This window comes from Schistocerca gregaria, chromosome 4 (genome assembly GCF_023897955.1).
Source record: "Schistocerca gregaria isolate iqSchGreg1 chromosome 4, iqSchGreg1.2, whole genome shotgun sequence".
Classification (NCBI taxonomy): domain Eukaryota; kingdom Metazoa; phylum Arthropoda; class Insecta; order Orthoptera; family Acrididae; genus Schistocerca; species Schistocerca gregaria.
Genome location: NC_064923.1, coordinates 651,599,565 through 651,618,964, shown reverse-complemented (window position 1 = coordinate 651,618,964; position 19,400 = coordinate 651,599,565). Strand labels below are relative to the sequence as shown.

The following is a 19,400-nucleotide window of genomic DNA, read 5'->3' as shown; positions in this document are numbered from 1 at the left end:
GGTGTGAGGTCTGGAACATGACAAGGGTATTAGAATTGAGAAAAACGGATGTAGCTGGTGGAATACTTAACTTTAATCCATTAATGATGAATGTCACTCTTGACGGTACATGGCTAGCAAAGTCGGCTGTATAACTGGGGCGAGTGCTAGTAAGTCTGTCTAGAGCTGCCGTGTGGCGGCACTTTGTCTGCAATTACTGATAGTGGTGACACTCGGGTCCGACGTATACTACCGGACCGCGGCCGATTTAAAGGCTACCACCTAGCAAGTGTGGTGTCTCGCGGTGACACCACATTCCTCCCCCGCAAATTGGCGTACAGTTGTGGCATAAGGCTTCCGCCCGTCGTGGGGAGGACCACATGTTGACGTATGCGACGAGGTGGGAAGCCTAACAACAGACGAGGCTGTGCCACCCGCACCCTGCCATTCGGACCGCGAGGAGCTAGGAAACGCCTGAAAACCTGCTCCAGGGTGCACGTCAACATGCGGTGTATGCGCCTGTAGAGAGACAGGAGGGGCCGAAGGGTCGACCTCCATCGGACCGGGGCAGCCGACGGGTGAAGACGACATATGGTCCGGAGCGGGCAAGAGTTCCATGTCGGAGGACAACTGGTCACGGGAAGCGATCGGCGGCGCGTGACACAGGGAGGCGCCCAGCGGTTGCAGCGACGTGTCCACTGCAGGCGTCGCTGGCAGGAGAACAGGCGGTGGCAGTGTGTCGCCACGGGGCAAAATGGAAGGCAGCACCGGTAACACCTGGGGCTGAGGCAAGCCAGTAGATGGGTCCCCAGGGCGCTGACCGGACAGCACCATCGCTGAAAGCAAACGGCAAGCGGCAGATCCCGTGCGACGACAGAGATGCAGCTGATTGAGATGCTGACGCACCTCACCAGAGGCCCCCAAAACCAGATACATAGCGCGTCCGAGGCAGCGAAGAATGCGCCCTTCGAGCCAACACCGTGAACCTCGATAGTGGCGATAGTAGACAACGTCGCCTGGAGCAAAAGCAGGTGTCTGCCACTGCACGGGAACGTGATGCGGTGGATGTAGCAAAGACATCAAGGTTCGGTGATGACGACCATGGAGTAACTCAGCCGGCGAATGACCATCTCGGGGCTGAGAGTGATACGAGGACAAAAAGAGCAATAACGCGTCCTCCCGAGAATGCGACTCTTTCAACTTCAACATCTGTGACTTGAAAGTCCTGACCAATCATTCAGCGGCACCATTTGACTGTGGCGAAAACAGCGCGGACGTCAGATGTTGAATACCATTGGCCTTGCAGAATTACTGAAATTCTGCGGATATGAATTGTGGGCCTAAATATGTCTGCTTGTGTCTGTGTATGTGCGGATGGATATGTGTGCGTGTGTGTGTGTGTGTGCGCGAGTGTACACCTGTCCTTTTTTTCCCCCTAAGGGAAGTCTTTCCGCTCCCGGGATTGGAATGACTCCTTACCCTCTCCCTTAAAACCCACATCCTTTCGTCTTTCCCTCTCCTTCCTGAAGAAGCAACCATCGGTTGCGAAAGCTAGTAATTCTGTGTGTGTGTTTGTGTGTTTTGTTCATTGTGCCTGTCTGCCGGCGCTTTCCCGCTTGGTAAGTCTATATATATATAAAATTGCCCCAACCCAATGCGAAAAGCAACCGCTCAACGAAACACATGAAAAATGACCCTACTAGTCATCAGAGTTTTCTGACCTCTAGAACCCACAGACAGTAACAAACACAACACTTTATTACATCAAGAATACTTGTACATGAACATGGCTGCCCTCCTATTCTGAGTCAAGTAGGCTGAATCTCAACATATGATTCAGAGTGAGGCTGGCTGAGTCCAACTCTACAATCCTTAGGCCAGCTGATAGAATTCACTACAGAAAGTCTGTGCGCATCTGAGAGTGGAGACCTCTACAGGTGCTAGCGTCTTGCCACTTCCATGGCATGCCATATGGCTACATCCCAGATTGTGGGTGTGGAGTCTTACATGGGTCATTGCAAAGAGTAATATGATCTTTAAAAAATGATGAATACAGTATAGTCTCAAGTGTTTGACTGGTGGCTATCCAGATCTTCGTACTGTACAGCTGTCATAAAAATGCAGTTTTGTGGATGCATTGCTAGCAGGCATGAGCAAATCTGCTACGTAAAGAAAAGGGAAAATTTCCTCCCATACCATGTGCATCGTTTCACATTTGATCTATTTCAGTTAAACATTATAAAATTTATCTTGAAAATGTGTTCTATTACTCAATGATTTTATTTTTTGGCAATCAGTTTTAAAACATACTCTGGAGTTCATAAAAGTACTGGCCCATATCAAAAGATTAGAAAATATGAATTTGAGTGGGTTCTGTTGAATAAAAATGTATAGAAGATTTCGCAGGTTCATTTTTTGTGCATATTGGCCAAAATTGATGGTATGGTTTCTTTCTGACATATCACCGACACATGTTGTCCTCATTGTCTAAAGTCTCGTATTTCCCTTCAGAGCTTTGTTAGTGCTGACATTTCAAGTAAATGTTTCCTTTAACGTTTTTGACAATCCTGATCTGATATGTCAGAAAAATGCATCATAACTGTTAACGAAAGCCTGTTTCTGAGAAATGAACTTGCAGGTTAATCTTCAGGACTCAATAACCCTAATGTTCTGTGTCTTTTGGTCTCCAACACTTTGCATTGGAAGTTTAGGTGTGGCACAGTTTCATCACCCTCACCACACAGCTTAGACTTGGAGGCTTTTGTCTATAAACCCATCATGTGCAGGTATTTTTTCAAGTGCCCATGGCCTTTCATTAGTCCTTCCATGACGTAAATGTGCCTTCTGATCAAACACAAGATTGCAGAACTTCTCTTAGAACCTGGCTTTGGTATCATTAAATTCCCATATTTTGTTTTTGGATCATGGTCTTACATTCTAATTCTACTTGCCACCTTTTGATCCAGCTTCGTAGTCCTGATTTAACTATTACCTCAGTCCAATAAATGGAGTTGTCATGCCTGTTCTGGCTATCCTATCAATTTGATTATTACCACTGATTCCCAGGTGATCAGGGAACCACAGAAAGTTTACCCTGTTGCTTTCCTCTAGTCGTCTCGAGGGCTTTCTTGCAATCTGCAATGACCTTTGAGTCTGTTGCAGGGACAGATTTCAGAGCTGCTTGGCTGTCTGAATATATGCAGATGCTGCAGTCTTTGTAGTTCCCACGCAAATTTTCAACCGTGCACACCATGATAGCAGATATTTCTGCCTGGAATACAGTGGCCAACTTCCGTAGAGATATTGCTAACTCTAGTGTTGGTTGTACATCGTAAACCCTGGCCCCAGCGCCTTTGTCTGTTTTCGATCTGTCAATAAACCAGACTATGTCTTGCGCACGGTGCTGTGGTTCATCCTTCCGATGCTTCTAATTCCATTTGCTGCACTGAAAGATTTATAGAAGCAGTTGAAAGTTATTGTATAGTCAGTCAGCATTTTCCCAACCCTTCCTGTATTTAACACATTCCCTGTGTTGATATCTGGGTATCCAAAAGGTATCTGGTTATTTCCAGTTTTCAGCTTGTATGCTGCTGCTGGTGCCTCCATTGTAATCAGGTATAATGTAGGCATTTCCAGTGTGGTCTCCACCTCAGCAGTGGGTGTGCTGCTAATTTTACTTGTTATGGCTAAGCAGGCCAGTCTCTGCACCTTGCCAAGTTCCTTAGCAGCCACCTTGTATTCACTTTATTCAATTCTACTGTAGCCTCATACATTATCGTAGGTATTATTACAGTGGAGTGTGTCCAGTATATTCTCTTGGGATTTAGACCCCAGTTTTTTCCACAGGCTCTTCTAGTGCTCATAAGGGCACCTTGACAGATGTATTCCTTATGTAAGAGGTCCATAATAGTTCTGCATTCAGGGTAATCCATCAATACTTTACTACAACCTCTATAGGTAGAATTTCATCAAGAAGACAAAGATTATATTACATGTACTGGATATGATTCCTTGTAAATAGTACAGATTTGTTGAGACCAATCCTTAGATCATGTTTCCTGCACCAGTTTTCTACAATTTTCAGTGTACATCGCGCCATTGTTCTTACAGTACTAGCAAATTTGCCATGTGTTATTATGAATAAGTCATCCTTGTATCCTTGGCAAAAGTAACCTCTAGTATTTGGCTCTTCAATGAGTTTATTCATCACTAGGTTCCACAGTAGTGGGAACAAAACCCCCTCCTTGTGTACACCCTCTGCTAGTATTGACATAGTCTTTCATTCATAATGTTGGCCAATATCTTTAGCTAGTGTTGAAAGATGTTTTACACACAACAGTTGATGAAGATGTACCTTAGATCAAGACTTCCTCCAGAAAAACTGTGTGGACTGCCAACTTCAGTCTTTGAAAGCGATACCTTAAAGTCAAAGAATTCAGATTCCACTGTGAAAGATTTTGATAATTTAAAGGCTAGAAAAATTTCAGTATAATGTTTCTGTCCAAGGAGAAGTTTTGTCACAATATATATTGAACAACTGTAGCCACTGTGACTTTATTAATAAGATATATCTCATATCACACAAAACTATGTTTTCCTTTTTAACAATATTAGGGAAAGTAAAGATTGCTACTCTTTGTGAAGATGATCCATTGAGTTGCAGACAGGCACAATGAAAAGACTGTTATACACTATAGCTTTTGGTTATAGCCTTCATCAGCAAAGAAAACACGTGGGGATGGGGGTGGAAGAGGGTGGGATAGCAGGGTACAGGTGGGGAGAAGGTAGAGTGCTGTCTGAGACTCCCAGGTGCAGTGTCGGGAGGTGAGGTGTGAGGGGAAGGGAATGACTGGGGAGTGGCAAAGGAAAGGAGGATGGGAGAGGGATGGATGGACTGTTGCATTGGCAGAGGTTGGCACACAATGAGGGTCGGGGATGTGAAAAGGGAGGAGGTGATAGGAGGGTTCGGGGGCATTAGGTTACCAGAGGTTGAGGCTAAAATAATGTCAGGAGCAGAGAATATGTTGTAAGGATAACTCCATTCAGCACAGTTCAGGAAAGCTGGTGGTGACAGTTCCGTCCATGCTAGAATGAAACTTCTTTTTTCTTCTCTGACATAAGAATGACTCACACGGCATGCTTGCTTTCTTGACAGCATGATGCCCCACTTCTCAACACAAGTGAATTCAGCAGATTTCCTTTCTTCTTCTTATGTAATCACATCAAGAACATTTAGCGGGAGGAGATGGTTATCTTGTCAGGAAGTCTGATAACCTTCGCAAGAAGAAAGGAATGCTGCTGGGTGCATTCGTGCTTTTACTGAGATGCCATAATGAGGGTATTATTCCTATGTTTGCCAGAATTGCCCATTATGTTGATAAGAAAATGGCTGATGAGATTAAGAAGCATGCCAGTTTTGCGCTAGTAGTTGAACACATTTGTTTTACATGTAGACAATTGGAGTTTATATCTGAAGATTTATATTATTTGCATTTGGAGACTTCATCTACGCTGTGCAACTGCATCATGGGAATGGTTGGATAGTTCCTCGTGGACATATCAGTCATCTAAGTTTTATTAAATGTATCCTCAAGCCACCATATCTAATGATGACACCCATTGACAGATTGTGATTAATTTCATTAACATTTATGCATTGAGCAAGCTGGGTCCCACTTTCCTGAGTACCTGGTGGAAGAAATCAGGCAGGTCGTCTCCCTCAAGGTTTATCGAGCACCACCCCCAGGCAGCAACATTTCATCTCGTGTAAGGACGGCCATCTGATGCATGAGAGATCAAGATTTATTTATTCTTCCAGCTAACAAAAGCAGTGTTGTAGTTTGTCTCTCACATGGAGATTATTTGGCTAAACAGGATCTTTTATTGGAGGACTTGGCATGATGAAGACTACACAATACATTATGGAATGAATAAAATGAAAGACTCTTTCACTTCTTAAGGAGAGCTTGTTTTCTGATGAGGTGGTTAAAAAACTTCACACTGAAACTGCTGTTCCCCCTCAAGTTATATGGTTTACTTAAGGTTCACAAACATAGGATTCTTCTTCATACAGTTGGGAGCTATCTGGGTGCCTCTACATACAGTTTGGACAAATATTTACCTTTTGTTCTCAGCTTCCATCTTGAAAATAGTGAGTATCACATTTCTAATACATTGGAATTAATCTGGTGTTTGAAGTCTTTGTGCTTTGGCCCTTCAGACTTGCATATTAGTTTTGATGATGTGTCACTTTTTACCCATGTGCTCTGGAAGACTCCCTGTTGTTAACTGGTGAGAAACTCAATGACTAAGCAACTAAGTTATGTCATCATATGCTAACATTGATGTTTCTTATTTATTTATACGTATTTTGTGCAAACTGATGGAGTGTATGGGGAGCCCCCTTTTATCCTTAGTCACCAATTGTTTTAGGGAAGAATTTGGAGATGTGGCACTCAGGACTTTGTTTCTGAAACCCACTTCTTTATTTGGAGATATGTTGATGATAATTTTCTGGTTTAGCCTCATAGGATTGATACTCTGAATCATGTTTTAGATCTTTTTAATTGTCTCCATCCTAGCAGCAGATTTGTGAAAGGATGGCAAACTTCCTTTTCTTGATGTTTTGGTTCACAGAAATGACAGTGGGACATTGGGGCATAATGTATATAGTAAACCTACACTTACTGGTCATTATCTTCATGTGACTAGCTGTCAACTAACACACCAGTGGACTTTGGTGAAGAGAGCCTGTGGCATTTCTGACACCCAAATTTTGATTCTGGAATTTGTTTGTAAACAAAATGGTGATACTGACCAACAAATATGTTGTGCTCTTCAGTTCTGACCACTGGGGAAACTGTGACTTGTAAATCTGTTCCTTTTTTACCATTTGCCCCGCCACATACCATCAGGTGGCTTGCGGAGTATGGATGTAGATGTAGATGTAGATATCCTCAGTCATTTCAAGAATACTAAGAAGATATGACATCAAATGTGTGTTTATGCCACCAGCTAAGATTAGAGTCCTTCTTGGCTCTGAAAGGATGACTTGGGACCAAGGAAACTGAGTATACAAATTCCTTGTCATTGTGGGGTGGCTTTTATTGGACAAATTATACCTACTACTCAGGGTCGACCGTCATCACACTCGTTTGCTCCAGCCAGAGAAATCTGCAGTGGCAGATCACTGTCTTAATGAGGGATATAAGATGGTGTGTAATGCACCGCAAGTGATCACTCTTACTTCCTGCGACTGGGAATATGTTCTAAAGGAAGCTACTGAAATTTGTTTACCTGATAATTTTGTTAATAGGGATAAGGGTTTTTCTTTAACTAAGACGTGGTATCAGAATTTGTCTGATATTAAACAACAGCAGTTTTGATTTCAGCCAGTGGGTTATTTTAATTAGTGTTCTGCTAGTGATATATTGTTTTGCATATTTCTTCTTCCAGTTTGTTACTAGCTCACTTGCACTTGAGGGCAGCACTGCTGCTGTTCACAGATGGTCAGTGAGTCAGCCGTGGTGTATAAAGGACTCACCAATTCTGTTCAAAACTCAGTTTTGGTAACATTGTGCATCAGCATACTCATCTGAAGATGACGGCCAGTCGGTCAATTGAAAATAACTGTGTGAAGATGACTACATTATCTGGCTGCTTACCTGAACAGAGTATCATCAGTCATTACTAAGCCATTTCCTAACCTGTCAATAAATCGTAGCACATCTTTCCTGCAAAGATTCTAATGCATGGGACAAGTCAGCAAAAGGGCACGTGTGTGCTGGAAAAGGGGGATTTGATGGTAGACTGTGAGGCAAGGTGAGGTGGAGGGAGCTGAGTGGCTGAAGTGGACTGAAGCAGTGTGGTGCTAGCCCATGGCCTTCTGGCTTCCAATGCTCCAGAGGTCCAATAGAAGATGTTACGGTAACAAAAGATGTGGAGCATGGAGAGTGTGACACTGGCAGCCCAAAGGGTCTTGTCTACATGTAGTAGGATTGGCTGTTGAAGGTGTGACCTGTTGGAATTACATCCACTGACCTTCCTGCCACAACTACCACCCAGATCAGCTGTCTTTAACACCAAATAACAATATGGTGAGAATGTAGTTGGTGTGGAGTATTCAAACAATGGTTCTGTTTCTGTGCTGCATTTAAGTGGTGGTCAATGCAGGTTAATTTGACAGTTAGTTTATGTCTCTGCAGTAACGGTTCCCACCAGACTCATAATGGTCGCTAGTTGCAGTATTGGTAGCTGATATTTAACCAAGCTCTATAGAGTGGTTCTGCCCAGTCTCCCTGTATTATAAATGTACTTGTGTCCACTGTGTGGTATTCTATGTATGATAGATCACAATGCCCGTCCCTACCAGGGAATTAACCTGCAGGTCCCAGTCATATTAATGTTGCTGATTGTGATTAAAAATAAAAATATGACAGTTGCAAAAGTTCACCGCAGAACTGAATGTCACACTCGTGAAACCTGTCAGCACCAAAATGATGTGGAGGAAGCTCTATAAGCAGGAAACTGCAGGGTGAGCTGCAATTCCAAAACAACTCATCAGTGATGCAAATACATGTAACAGGAAATCATGGTGGTGAAGCCATAAACCCTAGACTGTGGAGCAATGGAAGGAAGTCATCTGGTCAGATGAAATTTTTTTCCACCTTCTGGCAGAGTATACACCCCAAGAGTGGGACAAGGGAGGTGTTCAGTGATGATTTGGACTACTGTATAATGGTATTCGATAGGTCCCATGGTTGCTCTGCAAAGGTACATTACTACCAAGGAATATGTTACCATTTTTGCTGATCAAGTCCAGCCCATGTTTCAGTGTTTGTTCCCAAATGATAATGCTGTGTTCCAAGTCAACAGGAACCCTGTTCACACAGCTCACATCATCCAGGGCTGGTTTTATGAACATGAGGGTGAACTGTCACCTCTCCCCTGGCCACCATAGTCACCAGATCTCAATATTTTTGAGTTTTGTGCCCTGCTTTGGAGAGAAGGGTGCATGATTGCTATCCACCCCCATAATCATTTCATGATTTTGCCATTATTTTGCAGGAAGAATGAAAACCATACAGGACCTGTATTTATACATACTGAGCTAATGGAAATCTGTTTTGAATGACTGGTTTTCCTACACCATATTAGGCCCGGTTAAGTGGTGTGTTTTTGGTGTTTCCATATTTTTGTCCACCCTTGGTATGTGATATACATTAAATGCAATCATTTGAAAATACAATTCAAGAAATAAAATTTTCAGTTGTCCATCCTGAAATAACACAGTGTGTATGAAAAATGATATTATTTGAGCACATGAAACCACACAAAAACACACTGTCAGACTTCAGGTTATCTCTATTGCCACATTCTGCTTTTTGTGAAAGGACTTTTTTTTCCTCTTAAACCAAAATTGTGAATGAATAGTAAACTGTGAATAGATACAGTTTTATTGTATAGAATTAGTTGATTTGATGCAGCTACAAGAAGAATGAAATGTTGTTATTCATTTATAAGGGAAATCCTTGAACACATTGGACATTAACGATCTGCAACAAGCAGGAGCATTCCAGAAATGTAGTTTAAAACTGTGCATTTGGGAGTGAAGCTGAGGTTCTTGTTGTTTGATTTCAGTAGGGAACCTATTTTGTTTGTTCATTTGTACATGTGCTTCATATTTAACAACCAACACAGAGTGTGTGTTAAAGTTTGGAAGTGTTATTCTTTACTATGGTACACAAAGAACTCAAATCAGAGGAACAGTCACTAAAACTGATACAAATAAGAATTCATTGTGATGTAATGTATGCAGGAGGGGGGAGTTAATTGTACTTCATAACATAGTGGCTCATGCAAAGCTGTTTGTTGTGGAGGTGTTCATCATCTGAGTTCTTAAGTTTAATAAAATTAATTTCAAAAATCGCTGTTGATCATTACTAACTGACCTCCTCCTTCCATCCCCCCTCCTCTACAAGTTTCCAGATTGAATTATCATGAGCCTAATGGTATGTGTATTATTATTTTTTCTATTTTTCAGATATCATTCAGCCTTCATGACGAGTGCAAAGGATGCACAATCCTTCAAAAACATCGCAGTGCTGATCTTCAAAGTTGTTTTTCCCACTTGTTTGGTATGACTGTTGGTCAGACCCTGGCATCTGTGCAATACAAAGCAGATAACTTGACCATACATGGGTACATTGGGAAAGAGTCCTCAAAATATAAAAACTTACAGTTTGTGTATGTTAATAAAAGAGTAGTGCTGAACACAAAAATACATCAATTAGTGAATAATATGTTAGCAAAGAGCTCTATTTTAAGAGCCAATGGGCCATGGCGTTACAAGCCCATACCAAAGGAAATGAGTTCCAAAAGTCTACTGTCAATGCCAAACCTTAATCGACGGAATAGATTTGGTGTTTATGTTCTTAATTTGCAGTGTCCATATGCAGAATATGACATATGCTTTGATCCTAAGAAAACAGTAATTGAATTCAGGAATTGGAAACACATACTAAATTGTTTTGAAGAATGTATAAGACAGTTTCTAGAGAAAGAAAATTTGATAGATAGTTCTCTTGTTGAAGGAACAGAAGTTCCTGGAACCTCACCACTGACATTTCTTGAGACCATCGAAAAGGAAACTTTTCAAAACCAATCCACAGAACCAAGCAGTGATGAGGAGCCATTTACACTCCACATCAAACGTGCATTTCATGGGGTACCAGCCAGAAGATGTGGCATTTTAGAAGTTGATAAAACAACATTTAATTATGAAGAAACATCTCACAGAACTTCAAATAAACCCAAGTGCACTAACAAATATATAACTAATGAAGTTGCAGTAGGAGATACTTCTGCTTTTTCATGTACTAAGTTCCTAAAGAAACAAGAAACTTCATTTGCTGAAACTAGCAGAACATATAAGAAGTTGAGTTGTGATACACCAGTTTCTTCAACAGATGTTTTCCTTACATCAAATACAATGGATCGAAAGCTCTGTAAAAATAGTGAAGTTCCCACTTCAATGTCTGTGCTATCAGAATCAGATGCTGTGACTCCTGTTTCTTCTAATGTTTCAGATGTGTTTACTTTCCAGCAAAAGTCTTGTGGAAATTTAGGCATGGATAAGTCTCAAAAGGAGTTTTATCCTTTTTGTGGAAAGGAAATGACTGTTTCTCAAGACAGTAGAAGTTTGGTATCCTCATGTAGTCTTAAAGAACATCAGGAAATGAGTTTTGAGGCGCATAATGACCAGGCTTATAATCACTGTGTGGAGACAGGAAACCAGAAATTCAAAACTCATATGACAGCAGACAAATTTGTTCAATCAGGTAACAATGTATTCAAACAAAAGTTACATGTATCTAGTTTGTTGGCTAACTGCAAGTCTTTGCCATCAGAATGTAGTGAAACACAGGGGTCTCCTCAAAAGCTGAATCATCAATCAAGTAGGGAGCAAACTTATTTTTCTACAGATTCTTCAGGGAGTGATCAGAAACAATACTTATTTCCTAATGCCCAGGTGTCTAAGAACAATCATGAAAGGATGAAGGAAAGTGGAAAACATAGTAGCTTTATGAATGCTGCAGAATTTGTTCAAACCTGTGGTAAGGAATTGTCACAAGAATTACATGAACAAGACCAAATTTATCCATCAGTGCACAAGAGAAATCAATATGAACACGTAAGTGCTGAGGATCCAGCATGCAATTCCACTGCATTTAACAATGAAGATTGTAAGATTACACAAGATATACAACTTGCGCATCTCAATGAGGTAACATTTGAAGAATGCACACAGAAAAAAACACATCAAATATCTGCAGCAGAATCATTTAGCATTAATGATATATTTTGTGTTACAGATGAGGACTTTGCAACTAAAGACTTCATTAGATCTCCTTATTTTACAAATGACAAAGGATTTTCTGATAATGAAATGAAAGTAGCAAGTCCAGACTCTGATGTGAATGACTATTCCACATGTGAGGAAAATCTGATGGCAAATGGTGTGTCTTTCCACAAAGAGTGTGATGCAGGTGGTCATTTTAATGATTTTGTAAAAGTAAATAGGAATAGGAAGAGAGTCAGCCATGATGGACGTGATGCGCCAAGTGAAAAACAGAGATTACTTGAAATGACAAAAGTAACTGATGTGATAAATTCAAATGTATACTTTGATCAGCCTTATAAGGGGAATTTACTAAATGAAGACAGGGAACCTGCTGGTGAAGAAGAAAAGAAACGTTTTTGTCACTACTCACCACAGGAAGGATTGAGTCACTCAGTAGTTAATGAGAAATTGAGAGAAACTGAGATCCCACAAGAAGCTTATAGTAGTCAAATGACAAACAGTGAAGAAAAAAGTGAAGACACTAGTAAATTACCATTTTGGCTCCAACTGTTTGATTCTTCTGGAAGAGCCTTTTATGTTCATAGTGATAGTGGGGTGACATCATATAGTGCACCAGCAATAGAAAATATTAACATGAAATACACGATTGAAGGACGATACAGTTTCCTGCCAAAAGGCATGTCACCAGGTGTCCAGAAAACAGTCCTTCACAACAAGAGTGACTTGAAACCAGGGACTCGGCAGGAGCTCCATAAAATGCTACTGAATGATGTCTCTTCTACAAATGAATCAGCTGAGGCTAAATGGAGAAATGCTGTTGGTTCAGAAAGTGCAGGTGAGATTTTTGTGGATGTAAGTATATTTTTAAGTGCACAGAAAAGTTTAAGAAATCCAGAAAGGACACATTTCATATGTGTCATAGGACATGTTGTAACCATTTCTGTTAAAAAAAGTAGAAAGTTAGTTTGTAGTTTAAGCAGTTATTATGAGTGTAAGTGTACTAAATGAAAATTATTATCTGTGTATAGATACAAGAATAAAATTAGTTCAGAAAAGCTATGACATTTACATTGTCTTCCTTTTTATACACTTAAGTGACAAAAGTCATGGGATAGTAATATGCAAATATACAGATGGCAGTAATATTGCATACACAAGGTATAAAATGGCACTGCACTGGTGGTGCTTTCACTTGTTCTCAGTGATTCATGTGAAAAAGTTTCCAATGTGATTAAGGCCACACGCTGCGAATTAACAGACTTAGAACACAGAATGGTAGTTACAGCTAGATGCATGAGACTTTCCATTTTGGGAATCGTTAGAGAACTCAGAAGAGAACCACAATGTCAAGAGTGTGCTGAGAATACAAAATTTCCGGCATTACCTCTCACCATGCACAACACAGTGTCCAACATCCTTCACCAAGAGCAATGGCTTTAGGATAGAGTTGTTGAACTAACACAGAAATCAAAGTGGGATGTACAGTGAACATATCCTTTAGGACAGAGCAGTGAAAGTTGGCATCAATGGGCTATGGCAGCAGAAGATCAATGCAGATGCCTTTGCTAACAGCTCAATATCACGTGTAGTGCTTCTCCTGGGCTGGGATGATATCGGCTGGGCCCTAGATGATTGGAAAACTGTGGCCTTGTCAGATGAGTCCTGATTTCAGTTGGTAAGAGCAGTTGCACTTGTTGTAAAAATACCTCACTGATTCTGAACCTAGTTACATTAAATAACCATGTCTGATAATTATTGGCATTCAGTTGGTCAGCTGAGTTCAACAAGCAGTAGCTCTTTATTGTGAGCTGACTTTCTATGTAAGACGATGACATGCACTTCTCTCTATGTACCTTACTGAAGTGGGACCGAAAATGATACTCATTATGAATGGGTGTAGGGGCCTACATAGCTAGCAATTTTTTTTTTCAAACTCTAAAATGCCCTCAGATTTTGCTAACTGGGCATGTAACTGCGAACAGCTTATGTGGGTGAGGAAGACTTTCAGCAGTAATTGTTAACAAACACTATAAACAGTAAGTGCATTCATCAAGGCTAAAGCAGCTGTCTATACATTCATCAAGGCCCTCATGTGAGCTTGGTGGCTGCTAACTGTTACTCTATTCAGACTATGCATGAGTAGCCCAGTACAATACTGTTTGCAAAATTAACAACCTGGCCATGTTACGTTTACTAATTCTGATAGCAACCACCACTTATAGTAATTTCAAACTGTGCTCAAATTAATTCAAGTCCAAAATGTCCTCAAAATAGTGAAGAGCCAAAAAATGTACCAAAAATTTAAACTATGAGGCTAATGTGTCTGATATACCCCAAAAACTGTTCACTGCAACCTGACTGCTACTACTACAACTGTTAGCAAAACATTATCTTTGAAGACTGCCCAGTAAGGCCACAGCACACCCTCTTTGCTGGTAGGAATAGTGAGGGCTGGTGTGGATACCATTGATAACAACCAACAGAATCACATTTTATCACATATTTATAATTTTTCTTACTTCTCATAGCCATGTTATGTATAAATTGGTGCATCATTTTGCTATGCATTTTTTCTGACTGGTCATTAACATACAACATGAGCAATAAGAGACCCAACACACTTTACAGAATGACCATAATTTCTTTCGAGTTTGTGAGAGTCCTTTACAGACATTAACTGTTGTAGTAGATACCTTGTTTATTCAGTGTTTGGTCAATCATTCTTCTAAACTTGAGTCACAGTTTCAGTCTATTTACTCTGTGTATCCCTTTTGTGTACACAGCCACTCCCCCTTCCCTCACAATAATGCCTACAGCAATGTTATATTAACTTGTATCCATTAAGTGCATCTGTTCAATTTTTATCATATCTAGATAATTCCTGTTTTGCATAGCACATGTGTAAAAATACCTATAGATTTTTTTAGTGTCCTGTATTGCTTTGTACATTTTTCTTATAGACCAGCATTGTTACGTTTTGATGGGAAAGTCCAGCCATGTGTAGTGTGGCAATGTGAAGGGTGATTCATCAGTCATACCCATGTGTGATTGACCCAGTTTGTTGACCAACTCGTGAATCAGTGTATTCACATTGTCAACAGTACATCCATGGTATTCCATATCGCTGAAAGAGTGACACAATGTTCACATTCATGTGAGAAGCTTACTCAGTAATGGGCCTGATATCATCTTCAATTTTGTTGTTGAGGCTATGGTTCAGATTATTCCTGACACCTCCAGTAACCACTACATGATCTGATCTTCTTCACCAAGATATTTCCCCAGCAAGGCTACATCAGCTACATCACAGTTGATATTGCTGAGCCTGGAATGGGCTTAAAATATTAGTTACATGGTATTTCCTACTCAGGTAGTTCTACACTAGTTGAAATATTTCCGTCCCATGTCTGCTCCCTAGGAGGAGGACTGTCTTGAACTTTTTAACCCTGTGGCTATTACTAACCTTAGCTTGCACTTTCTTCCCTGTGTCATCGGAGTGTTCTTGAAGGCCTTGGGTTGTCTGCACACTTTTGTCCTCTTTCTCCAGTGCAGTGATGCCACTGGAGAGATCTACGCTAAAGATAATATACTTGCAGTATCTCTTGAACCTCCTACCTGATTTGGCAGGTTTGACCACAGTCCAGTCAGCTACTCTGTTCCTAACTTTTCTGCTGCCAACTACAGCTGTCAACTGTTCTGATTCTGCATGTGCTACTGACAATTCAGTTTGTGGCTTATAGACCAGCTGATCTTTCTCTATAATTGTGGTACAATAGGCTAGCCATATCTGCATCCAAGCTGGATGCATCACAGAACCCAACATGAAAAAAGTATTGGCAGTCTTTACACTGAAGACCATTTTTTATTATCTGTGGCAGTTTCCACATTTTTTCCATTGTGGCAGTTTTTTGTTGAAATGGTTATTTAACAGTATTTGCTCAATGAAAAAATAGGATTACATGATTGTTGTGATTTTGTTTAATAAAAGATGATTCACTTATGATACCAGTTCATAATTTGTGGAAAAAACCCTTGTATGTAATCACAAACTTACTAAATCTGCTAACTTTTATGTTACTGAGTATTTCCGGTGGAAGATGATGTCTCCTGCATGTGGGATTTAACTGTCAATATTGCAGAAACTGAGAACGGTTTTAATTTCGTGTTCTACAGAAGTATTAAGTTAACCAACTTTAATATATATATATATATATATTAAAAATAAAGATTCCAAGACTTACCAAGCGGGAAAGCGCCGGCAGACAGGCACATGAACAAAACACACAAACACACACACAGAATTACGAGCTTTCGCAACTGGCAGTTGCTTCGTCAGGAAGGAAGGAAGGAGAGGGAAAAATGAAAGGGTGTGGGTTTTAAGGGAGAGGGTAAGGAGTCATTCCAATCCCGGGAGCGGAAAGACTTCCCTTAGGGGAAAAAAAGGACAGGTGTACACTCGCACACACACACACATATCCATCCGCACATACACAGACACAAGCAGACATATTTAAATAATATAATATAATAATAATATAATAATATAATTTCAAACAGTGGGAAGTTTAGGGTAGATGGAACACACACACACACACACACACACACACACATTCGTACAAGCACATCCCACACACACATGGCCCCCATGTACTAAAGCCTGACTGGATTTGCATCAGAGGTGAACAGCAGTCTATCTGGAGCAGGTAATGGGGGTATGGAAGAAGTGTGGGAAGGGGAGGGTGACAAACAGCAGGATAGTGCTGGGGGAGTATGTTAGTGCTGTGTTGGAAGCATGCAGTGCAGGAATGAGGTGGGAACAGAATAGGCTGGAAGGTACAGAGTCAGAAGCTGTGTTGTTTGGGAGAGGAGGTGTGGGAGGGAGTAATGGAGATAGAAGAGGAAGGAAAAGATAGAAGGTATGTGTAGCAGTGGAGTGGGAGCAGGAAAGAGGATAGGCAAGTGGAAGACAGGGACTGGTGACGATTGCGATCAAGAGGGTTTATGGACATGAAGGATATGTTGCAGGGAGAGTTCCCATATTTGCAGTTTAGAAACACCGATGGTCGGAAGAATCCAGATGACATAAGCTTTAAAGCAATCATTAAAATGAAGCACATCTTGTTGAAACACATGCTCAGCAGCTGAGTTGTCCAGCCCCTTGGCCGCAGTTTATGTGGACAGACAGCTTGTTAGTAGTCATACCCATATAGAATGCGGTACGTCGGTTGCAGCTAATTTTGTAGATAACACAGCTGCTTTCACAAGTGGCCTTCCCTTTGATTTGGTAGGCGATGCCTGTGACAGGACTTCAGTAGTGGTACTGGAAGAATGTATGGGACAGACCTGGCATCTAGGTGTGTGGGGTGTAAACAATAACTATTTACAATGTACCAGAATGATATAAGGGAAGGTGAGATGATCAGTTTTATATCAGACACTTGTGTTATATCAACCAAGGAAACAACCTAAAATTGGTCTATGAAAGGCACTTGAGTTACAACATATGCGTGCTATGCAAGATTTTTTTTATAACCTCACCCATCTTATGCCACCATGTGAGGGTAATGAAAGGAAAAGACATTTTAACATATTTTGGAAAAACTAATTACATTTCCAGTTTGATCCAAACTTAACCCCTATTGGTACAGTTGTCTTGTAGTAAGAAGGACAGGGAAACAATATGAGCTGATTGTTAATTTTATGCTTTTAAGTTTCAATAAACTGTGAAGTAAAATTTACATAAACATCAGTTTTACTTTTTGTAAGTGCAAGAACAAGGGTTTTTAATTTTCAAGGATGATTTTATCTGGACTGCAGTGTGACACATGTACATTGTAGCTTGTGTGGCTTTTGTAGGCAAGTGTTTTAAACCGAACTGTTTTTCTTTACTTCTCCTACACCAATGTGGTACATTGTAAATTGTTATCATTTACACTTTTTGTACTGGGATGTGAGCTGTGAGGCAAGAGGTTGAGAGCAGGGGTGAAGTAGGTGTGGACACAAGGATATTGCTTAGGTTGTGTTGATGGTGTACTACTGTGGAAAAGCCGGACAGTAGTGAGGAGGATATTTCTCATTTCAGAGCAGAATGAGAGGTGGTCGAAACAGAGAGTATGATTCAGTTGCTCCAGTTCTGAGTGGTACTGAGTCACAAGAGGAATACTCCTTTGTAGCTGAAGGATGTCTGTATGCGGGATGGTGGGTGACTGGTGAGACAAGGTACAGAAGACCTGTTTCTAGACATGGTTGGAAGGGTAATTTTGGTCCATGAAGACCTCCGTGAGATGCTTGGCATATTTGGAGACACTGCATGTGCAACTACCACAGGTGGTAGGCGGTATGGAAGGGACTTCCTGGTGTGAAATGGGTAGCAGTTTGTGAAGTGGAGATATTTTGGTAGTTGGTAGGTCAGATATTGACAGAGTACTAATGCACCCATCCTTGAGATGGAGCTTGACACTGAGGAAGGGGTTTTATTGGGGTGAGAAGGACCCTTTGAAACAAATGGGGGAGCAGATGTTGAGGTCCTGGAGGATTGTTGATAGGGTGCCCTCACCATCAGTCCAGATCATGGAGATGTCATCATTGAATCTGAAACCATGTGGGTTGGGTGGTTAGGAAGGATTCCTCTAGAAGGCCTATGAATAGATCAGCAGTTGCCCATTGATGCATGATGGATTTGTTTGTGGGTGATGCCTTCAAAGGAGAAGTAATTGTAGGTGAGGATGTAGTTGGTCATGATGACCATGAAGGAGATCGTAGTTTGGGACTCGGCCAGGCATTGGGAAAGGCAGTGTTAAATAGCAGAAGGGCCATGGGTGTTGGCAATGTTAGTGTAGAGGAAGGTGGCATTGACAGTCAATGAGGAGGTTGCTGGGTGGAAAAGGCAGAGGAACTGTGGAGAGTAGGTGGAGGAAATGGTTGGTTTCTTTTGTATGGGAGGGTAGATTATGGATAATAGGCTGGAGGTGTTGATCTGCAAGGGCAGAGATTGTCTGTGTTGAGACACAGTAACTTGTCACAATAGGGCATCTTGGATGGTTGGGTTTATGTAAGAAGCATGTGGAAGGTAAGAGTGTGGAGAGCAGTGGGGTTGAGGAGAGAGGTAGACTAAGGAGAGGGGTTCTGGGATGGGCTAAGGATTTGAGGGGGGGGGGGGGTGGAGATTATGCTGGATTTCTGAAATGGGGTCACTGTGGTAGGACTTGTATGCAGACATATTTGACAGCTGGTGTAGCCCATCCACCAGGTAATCCCTGCTGTTCATAAGACACTAGTGAAGCCGTTGTTGGCAGATAGGATTATAAGGTTGGAATCAGTTTTTAGATGATGGATTGTGATATTTTTTGTGGATGTGAGGTTGGTTTCCATGTTGAGGGATTTGTGGAAAGATGGTGAGGAAATGTTCAAGGATAGAAAATTTTAGAAAGTTAACAGGAGATGATTTAGGTGCAGTAGGAGTGGATCATGGATAAATCGAGTCAGGCGGGGTGCAGTTGTTATTCTATCCTGGACTTCCCGTTGTTGAACAATGTGGATAGTTTAATAGACTGCTACT

The 19,400-nt window shown here is 41.1% G+C and overlaps 1 protein-coding gene across 8 annotated transcripts in view; it reads left to right on the top strand.

Moving 5' to 3' along the window:
• LOC126267340 (DNA mismatch repair protein Mlh3-like) overlaps positions 1–19,400 on the top strand; it is a 127,580-nt gene that overhangs the window by 54,005 nt on the left and 54,175 nt on the right. For all 8 annotated transcript variants that reach the window (XM_049972460.1, XM_049972459.1, XM_049972455.1 and 5 more), the window contains one exon: positions 10,022–12,677. In XM_049972460.1, the coding sequence (XP_049828417.1) occupies positions 10,022–12,677 (2,656 nt within the window). The remainder of the gene's footprint in view (positions 1–10,021; positions 12,678–19,400) is intronic.